This window comes from Xenopus laevis, chromosome 1L (assembly GCF_017654675.1).
Source record: "Xenopus laevis strain J_2021 chromosome 1L, Xenopus_laevis_v10.1, whole genome shotgun sequence".
Classification (NCBI taxonomy): domain Eukaryota; kingdom Metazoa; phylum Chordata; class Amphibia; order Anura; family Pipidae; genus Xenopus; species Xenopus laevis.
This window is the reverse complement of record NC_054371.1, coordinates 163,942,011-163,964,783: the sequence shown is the minus strand read 5'-3', so window position 1 is coordinate 163,964,783 and position 22,773 is coordinate 163,942,011. Positions and strand designations below refer to the sequence as shown.

General features: G+C 38.5%; 1 protein-coding gene across 1 annotated transcript; it reads right to left on the bottom strand.

Moving 5' to 3' along the window:
- Positions 1-457: 457 nt before the first annotated feature.
- On the bottom strand, positions 458-16,725 carry tmem233.L (transmembrane protein 233 L homeolog). The gene is made up of 3 exons (XM_018261473.2): positions 16,546-16,725; positions 6,474-6,608; positions 458-2,249 (listed from the first exon to the last, which is right to left on the bottom strand). The coding sequence occupies exons 1-3, from the start codon at positions 16,723-16,725 to the stop codon at positions 2,238-2,240; spliced, it is 327 nt and encodes a 108-aa protein (XP_018116962.1). The 3' UTR covers positions 458-2,237.
- Positions 16,726-22,773: the final 6,048 nt, after the last annotated feature.

Genomic DNA, 22,773 nt, shown 5'->3' with positions numbered 1-22,773 from the left:
GCGCTCTATAGTAAAATATAATGACCATATAAAAGCATGTGGTCGCAGGCTGAGTGATTTTCCTTAGGATGTAGAACTCCTGGGTGACAACAGGGGGTACATTATTAAGACATCATTAAGTACTGATTACAATGGATGACATCACCAAACATTATATACTGAATAAAATAAAGTACCCCTTATTGTAAAATCTAAGGATATTATAACTTACCGAGGGGTTCCATGACCATATAAATGCATGAGGCCAAAGGCCGAGTTCTTTTATACAAGGCATGGAACTCCAAAGTTACTTTTAATATCCTCGTATTTTCCAACAAGGGTTACTTTATTTATTATATACAAGTTTTAGTGATTCATGGAACAAAAATAACATCACTAAGCTCTGTTTATAACTGATGACACCACTAAGAGCCATTTATAAGGATATACTTTTTTAGGATATTCATGGCTTTTGTGTGTTATAAGACTCATCTTGGATCTTGTTAGGACAGTGTTTAAGTGTCAGTGACACTGCACATGCTCAGTGTGCTCTAAACAAAACACTTGCGCTAAGGGGTTATTGAAAATGATCAAGCAGAAAATAAGGCCTGCCTGTCATAGATATACATCCTACAGGGATGATTAACCTCAGAATGCATTGGTTTTTCAGCTATAATATGAATCTGGACAGCACATAAACATCTAGTGAATCAGCAGAAAAGAAAATGCAAAACTACTGGAAGCAAATGTAGTTCTCTGTTGCATTTAAAAAAGTCTGAACACTGATAAACGGCACAATCAATATTTCAATTAAACAAAAGGGAAATAAAAACAATGAACCTTTAAAGAAAAGGTTAACCTAAAAATGTACTTTAACTTTATTAATGCCATGAACACTTACAGTGTTGGACTGTGGTATCCGGGCCCACCACAATTAGCACCTGCAGTTGAGTTGGCAGGGGTCCACCAGGTTTTTTTTCCCGGTGTCCTGCTGGCCCAGTCTGACCCTATATATATATATATATATATATATATTATAGCAGTCCATGAAAGCATGGACGACAGCTCTATGTGAGCCGAAATGCGTTGATGCACCATGCACAAATAAAGATATAGTGATACACGCTTAATGGTGGCTGATGTGAGTACTTTTATGGACTGCTACAGATTACTTTGGTTAGCACCCGGCAAGTGATTTTGTGATTGGTGAGTGCCGATAAATTCTGCATATATATATATATCTTGCAAACTTGTTATATCAAAGAATATCTCTATGAATGGCATACCTTGTGTAAGAGATGCCAATTTAGTTTGGTTTTTAAGGTCTATAAAAAGTAACTAGCTATAATTGGGTATTACAGGCCAGATGGGCTATGACTTAAATTGTTTTTCTTTATTAAAATTGTTGGAAGGTATGCAGTACAGAAGAACCATATAAAGCAAGGTAATTATAAAACACAAAGCACACATTTAAAAAATAAACTAAATTATTTAGACTGTTATCATCGAGAGCATATGAAAAGTTGATGTTTTTATGGGAACTTACCCCTATAAAAAGGGTAATAAACAGACACACACCCAGCACTGATTTATAAATGTTATTAAAAACTGTACAAATGATATTGTATGCAGACATTTATCCCTGATGAAGGGCTCTGTGTAGCCCCCCTCCAAAGCACTGCAATAAGCTGCAAACAGCTTGAGGCTGCCCAGATATCTATACCAAACCTATTAAAGCACTATTTCCTGAAGCTGCTTTAAGGTGCATTGATGACGGTAGCAAAGAAAGAGAATACTGATCATATTCTTGACTTGGATGTAAAAAGTGTTATTGTCCAAATAGAATAACTAACTATGTTTTATTCCATGCAGTCCTCAGTGCAAGAAGCTGAAGTGCTTTGGACAGATTGATTTTGCTTCAGGAGGCTGCAGTTCCTTGCTTGGATCATGACTAAGTATAGATGACATGCAAGGATTGTGGTTATGTGACTCCCTAGTAAACTGCTTGTCACTGGGTCATAAGATTTCTATTTTCCATTTGAACAGAGACCGACACGTCGTACATACAGTATATACAGTCTATATATGTGCTTGCACACATGAGCTATATACATATATAGATTTCATCCACATCCATCATGTTAGTTTAGTAACTCAGGATTCCCATTTATGCAAAGCTGGGCTTCTTCCCTTTCTGCAGATCTTGAGAATGTGGTCGGGGTTCGTGTAAATACTTTACTCATGCTTCTTTCCAGGGCTCAGACTGAATTCTGCAAATTGAAAAAAAACCAGTAATGTAATGCAATAATAAATGAGGCAGAAAGGGAAGTCTGATATGGCAGACCCACAAGGGTAGCTAATCAAACTAGGCATCTGCTAATTGTATTCATATACCAGTGCTGGCTAATCTGCTGGCCTCTGTTTTTGTACAATAACAGTCTCCCTGTCAAAGGGGTTCTTATAGATACAGCTTCGTACTGGTGCCTTACAGGTTTGTAAAGTCAAACTTGATCTATATTCCACATATACAGAAAAGCAAGAATTTTTAACGTATGGGGTTTAAAGGTCTTCTTGAACTATAACTTTCGCCACATGCTGCTATTTGAAAGGTCAAAGTTTGCAGGAAAACGTTAACCAGTTTTTATAAATATAGACACCGGGATGAACCAATCCTAGTGTGACCTTAATTTCTGATCACTCAGTGGCAAATACTGGGTGCCCAGTCTCAGGATGTTTTTTACATTATCCCAGCTGCTTAAGTCAGCATTATGTCTGGTAATAAACATGTATGAATGCAAAACTGGCAAACATTCTGGTAGACCTGTCATCCATACTTTCTTTAATAGCATGAAAAGAGTAATACATTTTTGTAATCTTATAAAGCTGGATATCATACTGATGGGCACTTTTCTATCAATAGTACCTCTTTAATTGTTGTTAAAGGCATAGTCACCATTTGTTTCCATAGGCAAGGAAACATCTCATTTTCTAGAGCTTACTTCCTGTCGTGTCTGTAGCTTTTCTCAGAACAAGTCAAATGGATTTTAGTAAAATGAATGTCTCTCAAGGACACTAACCATAAACACGCCTCACCCTGGACAAGCCCTTAATTGTTCTACCAGCTCCGCCCAACACTGCCTATATTTTTAGGTAATTCAATGCATGTTGGTGCTGTTTGATGGAGGGAGCTAACTGTAATTCAGATGTAGATTACAGGTTGTGGATGACTGGATTTGTAAAGAGATGTGAAAGTAGGGAGGGGTGTGTGTATGGATGCTGGGTTTTCATTTGGAGGGGTTGAACTTGATGGACTTTGTCAACCCAATTTAACTATGTAACTATGTAAATAGTTGGACAATTTTGTAGTTCAGCCAGCAGGTGGAGCCAACTCCTAAGGTTGGCCTGTCTGGGGATTGCCCTGCAATTTGAGGAAGTGCAGGAGCTATGCACTTCCTCTTTGGCCTAGAAACATCCAGAGGCAGCACCAAGACTGATGTGGCCAGACCATGTTTTGGAGACTGATTCCTTCAGGCTAGAGAGATAGAAGTGTGTGTGAGTTCACTCTAGGAGGGAAAGGTAGGTAGGCTAGTAAGAAAGGTCTGTTGTCCCTACAAGGTATGATTTGATTGGGGTTGAGCCTCGGAGGCGATTTAGCGCCAGGTAGGGAAATTAAGAGTTTAGGTGTAGGTTAGAGGAGGGGGTGGAGGTTTACAGTGAGAGGAGGCCCCTGTACAATTAATGGCACCCTGCCTGTGCATCCCCTTCATGACAGGGATCCTGGAGGCTTCAGCAGAGAAACCCTGTGAGAGTGTGAGGAAACATTTTGGTAAGACAGTTTAGAGAGAAGGGATATGATGAAAGGATTATAACAAAAAAGAAGGTGGATGGAACTGATAGAAATGATATGCTACAGGAAAATAAAAAAGAGAACAGGCAACTGTGCCTTTAGTCACAAAGTTTAGTACAGGGGGCTACAAAATAATAAATGTTCTAAAAAAACTGGCATATTTTACAAATGGAAACAAAGATGACAGATATAATAGGAGATAGATCAACAGTCATTTTTACCCATCCAGGCACCCTGTGACAGAGATTAGCCTCGAGCTATTTAGAAAAATCAAACGTGAGAAATGTGTAGCCTGCTAGGAGACTGGCAATAAAGAGAAAAGGAGAGGGATGTGTCTTACCAAATGAATAAGGAGTATAAGGTAAGGTAAGCCATTTGACACAAGTAATGTTGTCTATCTCTTGGAGTGCCCTTGTGAGCTACAATATCTGTGAAGAACGGTTAGGAAATTGAAAGTAAGAATACATGAGAAATATAAAGAAGGATGTCAGAACATTTTGTTGAAGATCATTGTAATCCTAGTGGTCTGAAATTCATGGGTATATATCCCAGAAAATTAGGCATTGGAGAGGAGGGAGTGGTATAATAGCAATATCAAATGATGAAACCAAGTTACGGACTCTTTATCCCCAGGGTTTAAAAATAGATATAGATGTATATTGCTATCTTTAGTAATTAATGACTGTACATTGGGTATGACTGTATTTATATAAGAATTTGTACCATTTTTAACAAACATTTTTATATACTTTTTATGCCTCATTATGCAAATTAGTCCCAATTGATGCTATGCATACACAAATCCCTAGGGGGCACAGTGTGTAAGGAGCCTCTGAGGAAGTGCCAAAGAGCATGAAACGCGATAGGCAGGGTATTGGATTCTTAAATATAAGTGTTTTTAGTTAATTTTAAAGTTTAATTAAAGGTTCTAAAAATAGTTATTTTATTGCTGCCGCCTGGTCGTTCCTTAAAGGGGTGGTTCACTTTCCAAACACTTTTTTCAATTCAGTTGTTTTTAGATTGTTCCCCAGAAATAAAGACTTTTTTCAATTACTGTCCATTATTTATTTTTTACCGTTTTTCCAAAACCCAGAGATTCTGCTCAGCAGGGACAAAGATAAGAAATGTATCAACTAAATGTATCCATTTAGAACAGTTTACAGGGTCGGCGACCCCCCCTCCCAGAGCTGATAACTCTTTACACTTCAATATTAGAAAAATGGTGATGCATAGAAAATGGAAAGTCATTGGAAAAAGTCGTTATTTCCAGTGATCTACCAGAAAACAACTAGTTGTTTGAAGGTGAACCACCCTTTAAGGAAGTACTGAGCGGGTGGGATCTAACGGGGGGTAAATTTATCAAAGAGTGAAGTTCCGCCACTAGAGTGAAATTCCGCAGCTCTCCATTCATTTCTATGGGATTTTGAAAGGCGTATTTATCAATGGGTGAAAGTGAAATTTCACCCTTTGATAAATACGCCTTTAAAAACCCCATAGAAATGAATGAGAAGTGGCGGAATTTCACTCTAGTGGCGGAACTTCACTATTAACTTCACTCTTTGATAAATATACCCCTATGAATTCTTCCTAAGCTTGGCCCAAAGAGGGAACTATAGGAGTAAAGGAGAACTCGTACATCCACTGGACAATCGTGGCACAGAGCGAGACTGAGGGGAGTGGATTGTAAACTGGCTATGTGTTAGATGTGTCTTATATACTAGGCGCTTGCGAGTATATAAGAAAGCAACTGGTAGGTTGGGGGAAGTGGCTAGGGATTTTGTTTTGATCTTGTTTTAGAGTGTGAGGAAAGCAGAGAGAGAGAAATATTGTAAATTGTGTAGCTATATCCTTGACGCAATAACACATGTCCAGTCTGTAACCTTCCTCCCAGCAGGAAGCTGTCAATAAATTGTGCCTTGGTCCATCGCAACTATGTGAGTATCCCTGCTTCCTACAGTCTGTGCCTGTACATCTCACTGTTCTAGGTGTCCACCAGCTGCTGCAGGTGATTGGGTAAGGGTGGGGCAAAATACATACTAAGGAATCCATGTGAATTGGCATCTCTATCCACTAACAAATAAACTTACTGACAAAATAAACACAGGTACTGTAATGCTGTAATGCAAAAACTGTCTGTAAACTATAACGAGATAACTAGCCCTGGTTAAGCCATTAAACATTCATTTCAGGATGAAATGGATTATTTATATAGATGGTAGTGTTTCTTTAATTTATACCCAAAAAACAGTAAACAAAGTATGCCAGACAAATGCTTGCTTGAATTTTAGCTAAAAAAAAGCATTTTGTTTTGGGATCCGAATGATATTTTTCTTAGTATTTATTTATATTTTACACTTCCCAGCTGGAAAATAAATCCACTTTAATGGACACACTGAGAAGTATCATTCTTTTACATTCAGCATTTCATTTTATAATTTTCAGCCAAAAACAATTTTAATTGCTTGCAGTGTGTTGTAAACATGGGGAGTTGTGTTTTATAGATGAAGCTTATCTGTAAATCTCCTTCCATTTGCTACAGCACTGCAGACATTATGCTGGATTTGTTATGATATTTGGAAGCACATGTTTTGTTCATATTTCTTCATCTACACTGTAGCTGCTCCCAGGTGGAGACAAAGCGACTTACCGTTGTGAAATGAACAGTGCAATATGTTGCAATCACCAGAAGACCAATGATGATGGATGCTATCGATACATAAAGAGCATTTCGTCCCAGTCGTTTTGAACCTTCTATGTCCCCATCATTATAGCTGTTTAAGGCCTGCAGCATTGAAATGGAAATGCAGACAATTAGCAAGCAACATTTGCAGATTGCTAAAGTATAATTTGCATGTAGTTCTGTGCCTCCTCTGGAGGGGCAGGAATATCAAAATATGTACTTGATGGCCTTATGCCTTTTTTTAGCTTTGCTGTCTAGAGATGCCTTTTGTACAGTGATATATGTACTGTATTAGCTTCTAGTATCATATCAAAGGCAATGCTACTTGGTCTGGCACACTATCAGCCTGCCTGCTCTCTGCTTGCACCCCTGCCATAACCCCCTCTGCTGTCGCCTCCATCTCCACCCTGAGCAGTTGATCTCACCCCCACCCTCATGGCTGGCACTCAAAACTCCCTCATCCACTAGTAGCTCTGGAACTTTGCCCACCAATTTATGCGCCCTAGGAAGGTGCAGCGTTGGACTGGGGGCGGCGGGCCTGTCTGTTTTTTTCCCGGTGTCCCGCTGACCCAGTTGACCCTGGGCAGGTGCCTATCTATTCTACCACTAGTTCCATATATATATATATATAAAGAGCAACATCATTTTGGTCCTGTATTAAAAAAAAAAGACATTTTTACATCATAATGCATCTGATGCAATTGATCAGAAAGTTGACAGATAACATAAGGTGCAGCACCCTCCAGCTTTGTCATTGTTGGCATTGCATCTATACAATATGCATGGTGATTACATCAGTAAAACCAAGGCTTGCCCAACCTATACAACCCTTACAAAGTGAATAGATCTTTTTGTGTATGGTTCCTACATACTTGTAAGAGGATTGAGAAATAATTCCCCATACAAGTCTCTTAAAGTAAAACTCAATGGGGCTTGTTAAACCCATGAAATGTCATTGTTAGTAAATAGGCCCCAAAATATCAGTGAATCTTTTCAGACCGTAATGTTGAAATGAGCTTACTGCTGGGAACATACTGCTGCCCATATATTGGCATCTTTGCCCAGTATTCTCCCTTGAAGGCCACTGCTTTCATGTTAGACTCCCATTCCCTGAGAGCTCAGAAAAGAGCAAGCATAGAGTAGGCAGCACTGAAATTGCTTAAAGAAACCATATTTCATATACTTAAATATATATTTAACCTGCGATCCAGAGAATTCTGAATCAGCAGACCGATGCCCAAAATGTGAGGGAGGAACCAAGATGTTAATACTGTATCACAGGCAGTTAGCCCCAGCCAGGAAACCAATAGAAGCCATTTTCCCATCATTTTACTGGCCTGGTGCAGTGGTGAAACAAACATGGTTGGTTTCGGTTACAGAACCAGGCCAACTGCACAAACCTCAAATAGATTACAATAGTTACTAAAGTGTCCTCAGAGTTTACAGCCAAACACTTTTAAAATCTTGTTTAAAAAAAAAAATTGTTAGTACGGGTATGGGACCTGTTATCCAGAATTCTCAGGACCTGGGGTTTTCCTGATAACTGATCTTTATGTAATTTGGATCTTCATATCGTAAGTCTACAAGAAAATCACGTAAACATTAAATAAAACCAATAGGCTGATTTTGCTTCCAATAAGGATTAAGTATATCAGTTTGGATCAATTACAAATTTGCATGTTTTATTAATACAGAGAAAAAGGAAATCATTTCATTATAATGGAGTCTATGGGAGACAGCTTTTCTGTAATTTGGAGCTTTCTTGGTAATGGGTTTCTGGATAAAGGATCCCATACCTCTACAAATGAACAAACAAGCATTATAACTTATAACAAAATGTAAATGTGCTAATGTAACTAATATGAACATGACTAAGTTAAGAATTTGAGGCATATTTAAACACACATAACTGTAATCTCTTACACAATCACACACATTTAGCTGCATTTATAAACATGTATAGGATCTGTTATCCAGAATGCTTGGAACCTAGGGTTTTCGGAATAAGGAATCTTTCTGTAATTTGGATCACCATACCTTAGGGGGCACATTTACTAAGGGTCGAAGTGAATTTTCAAATTCAAAACCTTCAAATTTCGAAGCAATTTTTGGGTACTTCGACCATCGAATAGGCCAAATTAGACTTCGATTCGAATTGAAAAACTTCGAAAATCGAAATACTTTATAAAAAAAACTTTGACTTCGATACTTCGCCACCTTAAACCTGCGGAATTGCTATGTTAGCCTATGGGGACCTCCTAGAACCTATAGCCAAAATTTGGCTAAGTTTTTAGAAATCAAATTTTTTTTTTTGAAAATCGTTCAAAGGATCTAATCGATTGATCGAACGATTTTACTTCGACCGAATATGGCCATATTCGAACCAAAAAACTTTGACTTCGAATATCGAAGTTTTTACCCTTCGAAATCCGACCCATAGGAAATGTGCCCCTAAGTCTGCCAAAAATCATTTAAACATTAAATAAACCCAATTGGATTGTTTTGCCACCAATATGTATTCATGCTTGTTAGGATCAAGTATAAGCTGTTTTATTCTTACAGAGAAAAAGGAGACCATTTTAAAATGTTTAAAATATGAATACTTATTTGCTTAAAATGGACTTTATGGGAGATGGCCTTCCCATATTTCAGATAATTCTGTATAACAGGTTTCTCAATAAGGCATCCAATATTTGAAGTATAATATGTCTATATGACACTCGCTCATCCACATATTGTAAAATTTTAAACCAGAAACTTAAAATAGTTACCACCACCGCTGACCTCAGTGAAACAGAAACCACAGGTATTGACTACACTTATTCTGAGCAGTCACAAACTACACCTACACAAAGGCACAAACACAGAAAACTTGATACAGTTAAGCAGAGTTAAATATCAGCGTGGGTGTATGAAAAAAAGGGAAAGTACAGATTACACTTTTTGCTGGCTTCCTAATAGTTGCAGGGCACCCACATGGTATTTATGCCCTTTGCCTAACGCATATTAAACATTGACGGTGCTAAATGGTACAAGTGGCACTCTCACATAAGAATTCCAAGCCCAATACTTTGTTTGTCTGATCCAACAACATTATTAGATAAATCCACGACACCTATGATGATATCAATTCGGCTTCTATGCACTCCAGATCCTTAGATAACCTGAAACATCTTTTAATAAAGGAATGTGCTTGTTAGGGAACATACATGTTGCAATGTATTCCTGTATGTATGTATTGAAATGATTAGATTCATTTGAAGGGGCCACAAATGTTGTGTAGAGAAATATAGCATGTACCCATATTTATGTTTAAAGCACAGCATGTCAAATTAGCCAGTTTGGTTCTAGTGGGTATTTCTCTACTTTTTAGTACACATATTAAATGGCTCTTGCACCTTGAAATTTCCTTCTGGGTAGTGCTTAATATTAGACAATAAAAAAGCTGGCATAGTTTCATTCTGTACAGGCAAAAACACAGGGGATGCCCCCAGGTCCGGACTGGGATTCAAAATAGGCCCTGGCATTTAGAGGCCCAAACAGCCCCCACCAAACCACTTAATAGTTACTTTCTATTAGGGATGCACCAAATCCACTACTTGGGATTTTGCTGAATCACAGAATCCTTTGTGAAAGATTCGGCCGAATACTGAACTGAATCCTAATTTGCATATGCAAATTAGAGACGGTAAAGGAAAAAGTGGAAAAAGAATGTTTTACTTCCTTGTTTTGAGGCGAAAAGTCATGTGATTTGTATTCAGTTTGTCCACACACAAGGATTTAGCCGAATCCGAATCATGCTGAAAAAGACTAAATCCTGAACGGAATCCTGGATTCGGTGCATCCCTACTTTCTATGGCATTTTACAGCAGCCCCTCTGGCATTTGCCAGAACCCACAGATTGCCAGTCTGGGCTTGGATGCCCCCTGCAACAGTGGGTTCTATTTACACGAAACCAATTAGGACCGCTTCAACTCACCACCACTTAACTGCTCCCCTGTAGTGCCGGGTGCTCAGTCCGCAGTGTCCCCACTGCCAACAGTAAATACACGAACAGGAGGACGGCACTCCGGTAAAAAACAGGTTTTTATTGCTGAGTACTGTAGAAATACATAGGCCTTACGCATTTCGGGAACACCTTCCCTTAAGGGAATGTATTTCTACAGTACTCAGCAATAAAAACCTGTTTTTTACCGGAGTGCCGTCCTCCTGTTCATGTGGTTCTATTTACAGTTCTGTTTGCATGTGCGTGCCCCATTAATATACTGTGACCTGCTGGCTGCTATACCAAACCCTTATGGCTTCTTATTTGTTGATTATAATACTATAGGAGAGCTATGGAAGGTAAATATAAAACAGCATTATCAACCCCCACTTTTAATCAATTCAAAGGGTCTCATTTGACATCAGAGGTAGAAGGGGGGCAGCTATTGGAGGGTCCTGCTGTGTCTTGACTTGGTGGGGCAGGAGTATTAAAGTTGAATATTTAATATCGTCTTGGCAAGACAAATTAAGGCAAGAGTTGTAAGGGGCTTTGGGTGTTACTGAGGTGAGAGACTGCATTTTGATTATATATAGTTTTCTTAATTTTTCCATTTAGGGTGGCTGCATCTGCCCATTCCTCACCTTGTACAAGTATGCACAGATCAGTAGCCTAGCAGGATGAGCAATCTTTTTTACTATGGGCTGTTAAACTACCAAAGGGTATGGGGTTTTGGCAGTGATATCACCAATGAGGAGAGGCACGGCAAGAAGTCTGGCATTCTACCAGCCCAGTGACCTATGCCTTGGCCAAGATGGCCTGACCAGTGGATTTAGAGACAATCTGTATATTGAAAACTGGATAAATATAAAGGAGCAATTGGTGGGATCTGATGCTAACACTAGTGCTGTGCAATACCAGGCCTCTGTGGCATTCGCTAAACATCACCTGCAGTCTAACAGGCATAACTCTAAATTCAGGCCGTATATTGAATTTTAAGTTAATACAGTTAATACAGTACTAGTAGTACTGGTAGACTCTAAACCAGTGGGGTTTTTTTTTCTTTAAAGATCCCTGTTTTTGCCAGGACTCCTGGGCTCGCAACAGATATATAAAACATTGCTGCAGCAGTCATTCAGCCATTATATACTTAGGTATTCCCCCCAAATCTCACCCTAACTGGCCTGCAGGCTAGATTATAAATACTGTATACAGGTATTGTATCCTTTATAAATTATCCAGAAAGTTCCAAATTACGAGAAGGCCATCTCTCATGGAGTTCATTTTATGCAAATAATTCTAATATTTAAAAAAAATTATTTCTTTTTTTCTGTAATAAGAAACCAGTACCTTGTAGTTGATGGTAACTAAGCTGCATGAATCCGTGTTGGAAGCAAAACAATCCTATTGGGTTTATTTAGTTTAAATGATTTTTAGCAGACTTAAGGTATAGTGATCCAAATTACCTAAAGATCCCTTGTCCAGAAAACCCCATGTCCCAAGAATTCTGGATAATAGATCCTATACCACAATTGTACATTTGATCTTTAGAAATACTGTTGTCTTTTTTTGCATTGAACAAGTCAATTTTTTACAAACAATCATGAGCATACACTGATTACATCTTATGTCCCATATACCGAATCTGCTATTAATATATTCTGAACATTGGACGGGCTGGGCAATTAACATGTCAGTAGGAATAGTACACAACGGTCCAAGTAATGGCTGACCTTTTACTCCCATCACTGTCACTTGAACACTTGCAGAAAGAACAGTTATTGCACATCCTCAGACGTCATTGGTAGTAACAGAAACATGCTAGAGGCAGGGTGAAAAGAGATCACTTCTACTGTTGCTGTCCCTTTTCTTTCTTGGAAGCAAAATACCTTCTTAAGGTTCACTTATCCATGGGACATTTTTTGGAACATGAGATGCAGTTAGGGACAGAAAAAAAGCACTACGCAGACACAAGAAGACTGGATGCAGACTGGATTCTCTCCAGCTAACCACCTCTGCCAAGTTTAGTAATGACTCAAGAAATAGAGATGCTGGATCTAAACCTACTTATATTCCTTCTGGGACATATACCTGGTCACAGTTATAAGCTGTGCTGGAGTGAAATTCACAAATGCACAAAGGCTGTGATTGACTATTTGGTATGCCCTAAGTGCACAGGCAGCCTGCAGGATGCTTGATTCCGCATTAGAACCAAATCTTGCTGGAATTAAAAAAGAAGCACTTGCTTTGAGGCCACTGAGAGCAACATCCAATGGGTTGGTGAGCTCATGAGCCACTGGTTGGGGATCACTGACCTAAACCATTCATAGAACGAGAAGTAGTGCAATGCTGCTCACTAGATCATCTGGCAAACACACATACTTGCTTTTCTTATATTCATGTCTGTACACAATGTAAAATCCCAGACAACAATACTGGTATAGAATCTGTTACCCGAAAACCCGTTCAGAGTTACAATCAAATAATTCAATTTTTTATTATGATTTCCTTTTTCTCAGTAATAACAAAACAGTACCTTGGCCACAAACAAAGTCTCTAAGCCACTCCAAAAGGGCTTATTTATGAATGCAGTGTAAAGTGCTCTAGTCAGATGCAAATTTCTATTTGTTTTTTTTTACCTTTTGCAGTGTTTTTCTAACGTGAATTCTAACGTAAAGGCAGGCACTGCTAAGTAGCTAATAGTGCTGCTATGTATTGCCCATCAGACAGTTTTATAGTGGTGATTAGTCTTGTGGGTCATCAATAACAGTAGGCCAATTGCATCCTTAGACACAACCAGTTAGACAAACCTGGGTATTATCACCAGGGGTGATGCTGGAGTTGTGTAGTGTGCAAGTGTGCATTTGTACACAATTCTTTCCAGCAAGCTAAACAGGGTTAGTGGCTCAAAGCATTTACGAACACAAGGACCTTTGTATCAACGTGTACTTGATTTTTTATCTATAATAGCACGTTGTACTTGTTCCTGAATTTTTAAATAAGCCCTTAACACAATAGGAGCATTTGAATCCTCTGCACCTCATGCCAAATTAAAAATCTGTCCAATGTTGAAGAACACAGCATTGTCAGAATGATGCACATGTTTAAGGGTGGGATACATCTTCTTTTTGCCCCAGCCCGCCAAACCCATGAATACAGCACTATATTCTGGAATGCAGTGATAAGGGGAGCTAACAGTTATCTCCATTATAAATGATCTCTAATGAGTTTTATCCATGTATATTGTAGGAATCTTAAACGGGATCTAAAGCCACCTTTCTGGTCAGATATCAGCTTTATCATCTAAACAAGGTGACAAGGAGGGAAGAAACTGAGAGGGCTGCGTCAGCCATTCAAACCATTGGTAGCAGAAAAAACATATTAGCAGTGTTAAACAGTTCATTTTACAAACAAAAAATAATGGAAATGCAAAAGTTCCCCTGTAAATTGTACTTGTGTATAAATGAACTTATATCATCCGTATAAGCTATGGGTCTCATTGTCTTCTACTTAAAATTCCTGGACTCCCATCCCATTTGCATTATAGGTTCAGATCAATTCATAACGTAGATCAATATATGGGTTACAAATTTAACTCAATATGCTTAAGATGGCTTTACACTGTTACAAGTATACTAGCAATTGAAAGACCGAATAAGAGAAGAAGAAAGGACTAGTGGAGCGGAATTTATTCTATATATGCAAAAAGAAAACATATTATATATATTACACTAGGATGGGGTGCAGGCTTTTAAGAACATTTTTGGCCTCCAGTCTGTCCAAAGGCATAGACCATTTCTTAATAATGTTTTGTTTATGTGAAAGTTGACAGTCAGGAATTGAAGCCAGTCAGCTGTGTGTTTGCATTTGTGAGTGGGCCAAATAAGTCACCTTTGACACTGTTCAAATTGTGGGTGTTCTAATGGATTTGTCTCTATTGATGCAATGACTGTACTGCAAGGGAAGGGACTTCTGCACAAGCACTGATGACTTCAACGAATGTAATTTTTATGGTGGTTTGAGTTTTGCATCATAGTGTGAAGGTGAGCTGTGTGTTGATCAACAATTGAATAATCCCCCAGAGTCACCCTAATTATTTGCTCATTCAGCTATTTTGGTCCATGTATTGACCAGTTTTTCCTCCTATGATGAAATCTGTAGAAAGACCAGATCTGCTCATGGATGCCCAAAAAAGCCAAGCAGTTTCAAGTGAATGACATTCTGTAGCGATCATATTCATAAAGGGCCACCTTAGCTAAAAAGGAACCAATTTAACAGAATCATTTGTAATGACAGCAAACATTTAACTGATTGCCATGGGTTATTGGACTAGGTAGAACATTGTTTTCAAATATAAAAATGTACATGGGTATGTATTTGTGTAACTAGCTGAATATTTTTGTTGAATATTTTTGTTGCATAGTTTGGTGGAAACATTTATAGAGGGTACAGACATCAATTAAAATAGGTTACTTGTTTGGATGAGGTCAAAGAAGCAGTCCCGGGACACTAAGGGGCAGATTTACATATGGTCGAATATCGAGAGTTAATTAACTCTTGATATTCAACTGACGAATGTAAATCCTTCGACTTCGAATATCGAAGACAAAGGATTTACCGCAAATAGTTTGATTGAACGTAGAATCGTTTGATTGAACGAAAAATCGATTACATCCTTTGAATCATTCGATTTTAATCCATCGATCAAACAATTTTTCTTCGACCAAAAAATTGTTAGAAAGCCTATGGGGACCTTCCCCATAAGCTAACATTGCACCTTGGTAGGTTTTAGGTGGCGAAGTAGGGGGTCGAAGTTTTTTTTTAAAGAGACAGTACTTCCACTATCGAAAGGTCGAATATTCAAACGATTTTTAGTTCGAATTGTTCGATTCAAAGTCGTAGTCGAAGGTTGAATAGCCAATTCGATGGTCGAAGTAGCCAAAAAAAACATTCGAAATTCGAAGTTTTTTTATTCTATTCCTTCACTCGAGCAAAGTAAATGTGCCCCCAAATATTGCATGAGAGTAAATAGTTTTAATAAGGGTTTTTTTATAGGTAGGCGTACTTTCACTTATTCTGTTTTACCACGTGTATACAGTATTCACACATACTGATGCACAAGTTGACAGGGTCTGTTTTATAACATTTGAAGATATGATTGCCACACCTATTAAGGGAGAGAAATAGGGGCTTATAACCTGAATCTGTTGCTGCAACTGTACAGTTCAGAGTGATGGTTCATCTAGGATTTATCTATAAAAATAAAATCATGAGAGATTATCCCTGCATAAAAACATAATTTGCATAAACACTTCAGTTTAAGTGCTGGTATATTTATATGTTTCCAAACTGGCAATTTATCCTGAAATGAGTCGATTATTGTGTACCTTATGCACATTACTATAATATGACCCGGTGTCATTTTTTTTAATGATTGAGACTCTTGCACTAGTTAATGGGCTACTATTATTCAATTGATTTATGAAAGTAATGTATTTTTTATTGCATGTACTTCAGCTTTATCACCATAGTCACTTAATTCTGTTTATCAGAAATAAAGCATTAAAAGGGAATTAAATGTAACTCGTGTAATAGGGGTTGAGACATCATTATTTGTGCATTTTATTGCAGAACGTTATGTTAAGAAATACCTCCTTATATACCATTATGTCATAGTACCCAACATCTAAAAAAAATAAGACATAGAAGTCATTGATTGATTTCCCAACAAGCATCTGATCCTGGTATGCTAGGACTCCCAGCCACATAGTGAAACCAATTATTTTTAAAGACCATGCCAACATACCGGTCTAACACTCTAGTGGGTTTCTATTTCAATTAAATGTTCTGTGCAGGAGAAAATAGAAGCGATAAAAGTATCTTAATTATTATTTTGTTTCTTTAGATGGTATGATTCCTATAAAACAGCATAATGTATATTCACAGCACTTACAAATCTATAAATATTTTCAGGCATCAGATTAATTTGGTAAATATATTCCATTTCATTTTAAATATCATTATGAGCATTGTGGATAAGAAAATATACCTACTTACCATTATAGAGAACACAAATGCCACAATGTTTATTGGATATGCGGGACAGAAACAGGCAAATATTGTAAGAATTAGGTAATTGCTGGGTCTGGGTGCCTCCGGGGTGTCATTTTCAATGTTAGTATCTGGGCTTGCTTCTAAAGCCCTTTTGATTTCTGAATTGGATGGAGTTTGAGACATGGAAGATTCAGGACGAAGAAAGGGAGCTCTCCGGGAAAAGTTCAGCTGTCCTGCTTGAGAATGAGGGGTGGCTGTGAAATCCAAGTTAGGAAGGAGATCAGGGAAGAAGTGATCTCATCACAGCTAATGCTTAATCAGCAAACCAGCGGCTAGAGTGCAACTGCAAGGGTTCAGGCTCACAGACTGCAAGCTGACTTCTCAACTGTCATGTATCAAACATATTCCTGGGATGTGAGACCTCTGTGCTAGACAATATGCTCTCATAACTAGCTTTCCCTCAAACAGATTGTTTTAATCCACAACATAACCAATGGATTAACTAATGGCTATAAACAAAGTACAGGTATAGGATCCCTTATCTGGAAACCCGATATCCAGAAAGCTCCGAATTACGGAATGTCTCCCATAGACTCCATGTTATCCAAATAATCAAAATTTTTAAAAATGATTTCCTTTTTCTCTGAAATAATAAAACAGTAGCTTGTACTTGATCCCAACTAAGATATAATTAATCCTTTTTGGAAGCAAAAGCAGTCTATTGGGTTTATTTAATGTTTACATGAATTTCTAGTAGACTTAAGGTATGAAGACCCAAATTACAGAAAATCCCTTATCCGGAAAACCCCAGGTCCCGAGCATTCTGGATAACAGGTCCCATACCTGTATCATTAAAAAAAATACCCCAAAACCATAAACAGTGCTAGTGCAGAGATATTCAATTTTTTTTTATAAATACCCCCCACAGTCAAATTTTGAGTATATTCCAATTTAAAGGAGTTTAAAAAAAACCTACATGAATTCTAAATTCGACCCTTTATAAATGTGCTTCCCTGGGTGGTGCAGTTATTTTATCAATATTTGTTTTTAGGCTTCAGTTCTCCTCTAACGATGATATGAATATGAGTGGAATTGCACTGATTTTAGAACATATTCTTGTTCATGAGTGATGCCAGCATCTTTGGTTGCCTTTTGCCCTGCCATAATGTTAATATCGATTTTAATGTTAAATATTATGTATTTTAGTGATATTTGGCATCAGTTTAGTAATAAACATAATTCTTTGATTTATGTTGATAATAATGGCTGATACAGAAAACAGGAATGTAACTTATTAGCGCAGTTTAATGTAAATAGCCTTCTATAACAAAGGGCAAGTTAAAAGCCAGCTGCATTTGAACAGCCATGGGTGGATCAGCACACAAGTCATTGGTGGTACAATCTAACTTGCCATTAATGTACATGGTAAAAGCAGTATAATCAGTGTAACTATAGAGGAAGCAGACCCTGTGGCTTCAGGGGGGGGGGCAGGAGGTACAGGGGCCCCATGAGGCCCTATACATATTGTATTTATATACAATTTCAAGTAAACAAGTCAATCTCTAGACATTTTCGGGGCCTGAAAAATAATTTGCTGTGTGGCCCAGTAATATCTAGTTATGCCACTAAGTATAATCATCATATTTGGTAGTGTGTGTGTATTGTTGCCTCTGTGTAGTGTTGGCCTAGGCTGGAGATGTAGTTGTGAAGCTCAATGTTCCCTCAGCACCAAGCACACTCCCTGCAGCATTCTCTAACACTCCACGTAGGCTGCCTACAGTTCTTCTGGATTCTTTCTCACTTATGTCAAATGGGGAATTTGTCCCTGTATCTCTCTCTGCTTCATCCTTTTTATACTTGCCCATGTTCATCTCTTCGTTACTTTTCTTTTCAAATGGTCTTTTTTCTTCTCAGCTCTTTGTCTTCTCTTTCCCTCTGCTTTATTTCCTCCCCTACTTGTTCATTTTAATTCTTTAGGGATCTGATACAAGGAAATTATTCAGTGAAAAAAAAACAATGGTAACAAAGCCAATAACTTCAGGGAGAATCGATATAAGTAACTCTACTATAGACAGGTGCAATTTAGCTGGAATACACTCACATGCACCTGTAATAATACCAGTATGCCTTGGAACTCTATACACAAATGCTTCCCATTCTCCAACTGGGAATTATACGCCACTAATTATAATGCTATTTAAAGTCACTGAAGGGATTTCCAATACCGATTCTGTATTTTTGTGATACAGGTGCATTTTTGTTCTGTACATGAGTGAAAAATATGAAAGTATAATGACATAATAATATATCAAATTGATCTGGCACCTACTCACCAAGCTCCAAATATAGATATAATTTATGTCCAAAAGACTGTCTCCAGCTGTTATTTAAATCCAGCAATATTACTGATGGACTGTTTGGAGGCTGACAAATTGTAGCCCCACTTTTACAACTGTACAGGAGAAGCTCAGTGGCTAGTGTAAGCAGTGTAAGTTTTTAATTTGTATTAGCTTCACTTAGATTGTAAGTTCTATGGCCAGGGACCAAATTTCTTTTGTCTCAACACTTACAATTCTTTTTGTATGGTCTTTATATTTTAAGAAAGTACATATAATGCAAAAAGAAAAACAGGGTTGCATCCATATAGATGACAGCATCACACTCACCAATGACGTCTATTTTAGCTCAGTTGATATGAAGCACAAACTGGTTCTTAAGTTCTGAACAGCAGTTTATAGGTCAGGCAGTGGAGAAGGAGTGGTAATACTACACTCATTTAAGCAATCTCTTGCTGTATTACCATACCAGCTTGCAAAAGTGATTTCTGTACATTCTGTATGTATTGGCACATGAAGCAATGCAGCACTACTGTAGTACCTGAATAAGCAGGGCAGGTAATATCCTGTAAGATTTTTCTGGTCCACTGACTGAAATATATTCCTCGGCACTCCAGACAGCAGGTATCTCACCAACTGTTTATTATATTGTAAGCACAGTGGAAGTGCGTGACATTGCATGGCTTCCCTGTCTTTCAAGTGTCCAATGGTCCTCAAAATGTCAATGAAACAGTTATAATAATAATAATAATAATTATAATAATAATTTATTATCCATTAGTACCTAGTATGGTTTATTGTAATATTTATTGTTATTTTATTGTACAGGTATGGGATAATTTATCCCGAAACCCACTGTCCGCAATGCTCCAGATGACGGGTCAGCCATCTCCCATAGACATTTTCTATTTTAAACAAATAATTCAAATTTGTAAAAACGATTTCCTTTTCTTCTGTAATAATAAAACAGTAGCTTGTAATTGATCCCAGTTAAGATACAATTAATCATTATTGGAGGTGAAACAAGCCTATTGGGTTTATTTAATATTTAAATGATTTTTTTAGCAGCCATAAGTTATGGCAGTGATCCCCAACCAGTAGCTCGCGAGCAACATGTTGCTCTCCGACCCCTTTGATGTTGCTCTCACTGTCCTCAAAGCAGGTGCTTATTTTTGAATTTCTGGCTTGGAAACAAGTTTTAATTGCATATAAACTAAGTATAGAGCCAAGTAAAGCATCCTGTAGGCTGCCAGTCCACATAGGGGCTACCAAATTGCCAAACACAGTCCTTATTTGGCACCCCAAGATACTTTTTTATGCTTGTGTTGCTCCCCAACTCTTTTTACATTTGAATGTGGCTCACAGGTTAAAAAGGTTGGAGACCCCTGAGTTATGGTGACCCAAATTACAGAAAGATCCCTAATTCTGGAAAACCTCAGATCCTGAGCATTCTAAATAAAAGGTCCTAAACACGTACTTTAGATTGCTAGTACATGTATAGAAAGCACAGTCATAGAGTGGGCTGCTGACATCTACTGGTCAAAATATTGAATGGAGCAAAACATTTAAAAGCACATTAAATGATGATTTTGGTGCCCTGCAGATGACGGATGTGGTTTAATTCTCTTACTGCTGAGCAGAACAGAAAGAAAAAGAGTTGTGATATAGAAAGTAGAGCGGGAAGAAATACAGTGGAACAGCTCATCCAGATCACAACTAGACTTCTGACACAGTCCTGCATAATAGGTTGGTTGATAAACCACCAGATTTATATGTATTTTTACATCGACATATTCTTTTTTTTCACCAATTTATATTATATTCCCTTTCACACACACTTCATAAAACAATGAGCACTATAATTTACACCACTGACTAACACAAAATAAAACGTAACCCTTTTGACACCCCTTTGTCGGTGTTACACTCCATGTGTGGCACTTACCTGATGGCACGGGACAAACCTGAGCCACTCTACTGTGGTATCAGGAGAGACTGGGTACCTGGTACTTACTAGCGCAGTGCCTCCACCTACTGGGATCCGAGAATGCACCTATGGGTGACCACACTAGGAATACAGTAATAAAACACACACAGTATTTGTTAAACCGAATAACTAAAATAAATGTAAAGGGCAGCTAGTATAAACAACACTCCTAACCGGTGGCAATAGGGCCTCACTATATAACTCGCTTGTGCCAACTATCTGCCTAAAAGAAGGCAAAGTCCTTTAATTTGTTGCCACAAGACAGTCTCTGTATCTTTAAGTGCTTCTTTAGGGTACTGTCCCTTTAAAGGGGAATTCAACCCCCCAACTAATAAAAATCCCTACCCTCCATTAACCCCTCTCCCTGCTTCCCCCCGCACAGGTGGTAGCACCAATAAATGCCCCATAGCCTGTAATTACCCTTCGTTGCAAAGTCAGTGCAGCGGAGCTCACTGGCACCATCTTCAGCGCTTCACTAATCTTCGGAAAGTAAGCGCCATATCTGCGCATACACAGTTGGAGCTGTTTTCCGCTTCGTGATAACTGTGCATGCGCCAAATGTGACGAAAATTACCAAAGTGCCGTAGGAAGACCCGATGATTACCAAAGTGCCGGAAGATGGCGCCTGTGAGCTCTGCTGCGCTGACTCTGCAAAGAGGGGTAATTATAGGCTTAGGGGTATTTACAGGTGTTAACACCAGTGCGGGGGGACTATGGAAGGTAGAGGGTTGGGGGGGGTTGAATGCTCCTTTAAACAGGATACTCGCTCCAAATGTCTCTTTGGATGGTTCACACATATCCTTCAGCCGAGTCCAGCACTTGCAGCCCTGCAGTGCGACTACTAGCCCCTTTGGATAATCAGATAGAAATCCCCTGCTGATGCTGGTTTCTCCAATCTGGATTTCTTTCACAATCTCTGTCACTCCAGGCACAGTATCTGGCGTCCCTGTGCCAGCCTGACTGAATGTCTGTTTTTGGTGGGGCCTTCCAGTTCTCTGGGCCCACCAGCATCTCCTCTTTCTTTCTCTCTGTCCACCGCATGGTCCTCTCTGCCAGGATCTGCTGCTTCCCTTTCCTGCCGGCCACACCCCGGCTGATGTGTAACTTCCTGCAGCCCTGAGATAAATGTGTTGCCGGTTGCTAGGTAACAGCTTACAACAGACAGATATGGGCTTTGTGCCAGCTCCCTTACAGGGATAAGTGCACTACTTCCCTACAAAATATTTAAAAATGTTATTATTTTTTGTAATGTAATTTCTGATTTGTAAGTGGCATAATAAAAGCTCACACAAGATCTCTGGTGGTGTATATGGGATCAGCTCCTCTATGACATTGGTTTCTGTTAATTTACCAAACTTTCTACACACTATTATACTTCCCCAGAATTACATGCTAATATTTATTTTGTATAGTGTATTTGTAATATATACACACACACATCACCAATTCCCCTTATTATTTATATAATCAAGTACCATGACCTAGTTTCAGAAGTGAGGTCCAAGAAAAACTACTAGATATTTATTTTTATTCGTGTGAAATATCACTGCATCACAACTTGTGAAATATATGAACCTTCATCTCCCTTGGTGGCTCAGTATATAGGGGCAAATTTACTTACCTTCAAAGTTGCGTCAGCGTTGGCTTCGCCACACTTCACCAGGGCGCCGCTAATGCACTAAAATCCGAAGTTGCGCTCAGGGAGGCGAAAGGTAGCGAAGTTGAGCTAGTGTTACTTTGGCAAGCAAAGCGAAGTTACGCTAGCGATGCCTAATTTGCATTCTAAAGTAGAATGGACGTATATGTAGCAGCAAATACATTACACTACACAAGCCTGGGAAAACTTCATAAAATAAAATAGAGTTGTTATTTTGCCCTATACATGTGCCCACTGTATAGTTTAGGTGC

Coding starts and splice junctions, on each gene's coding strand:
- tmem233.L (XM_018261473.2), bottom strand. CDS start 16,725: ATGTCTCAAACTCCATCCAATTCAGAAATCAAAAGGGCTTTAGAAGCA. Junction 6,609..16,545: donor CATTTGTGTTCTCTATAATG/GTAAGTAGGTAT, acceptor TCAATGCTGCAG/GCCTTAAACAGCTATAATGA.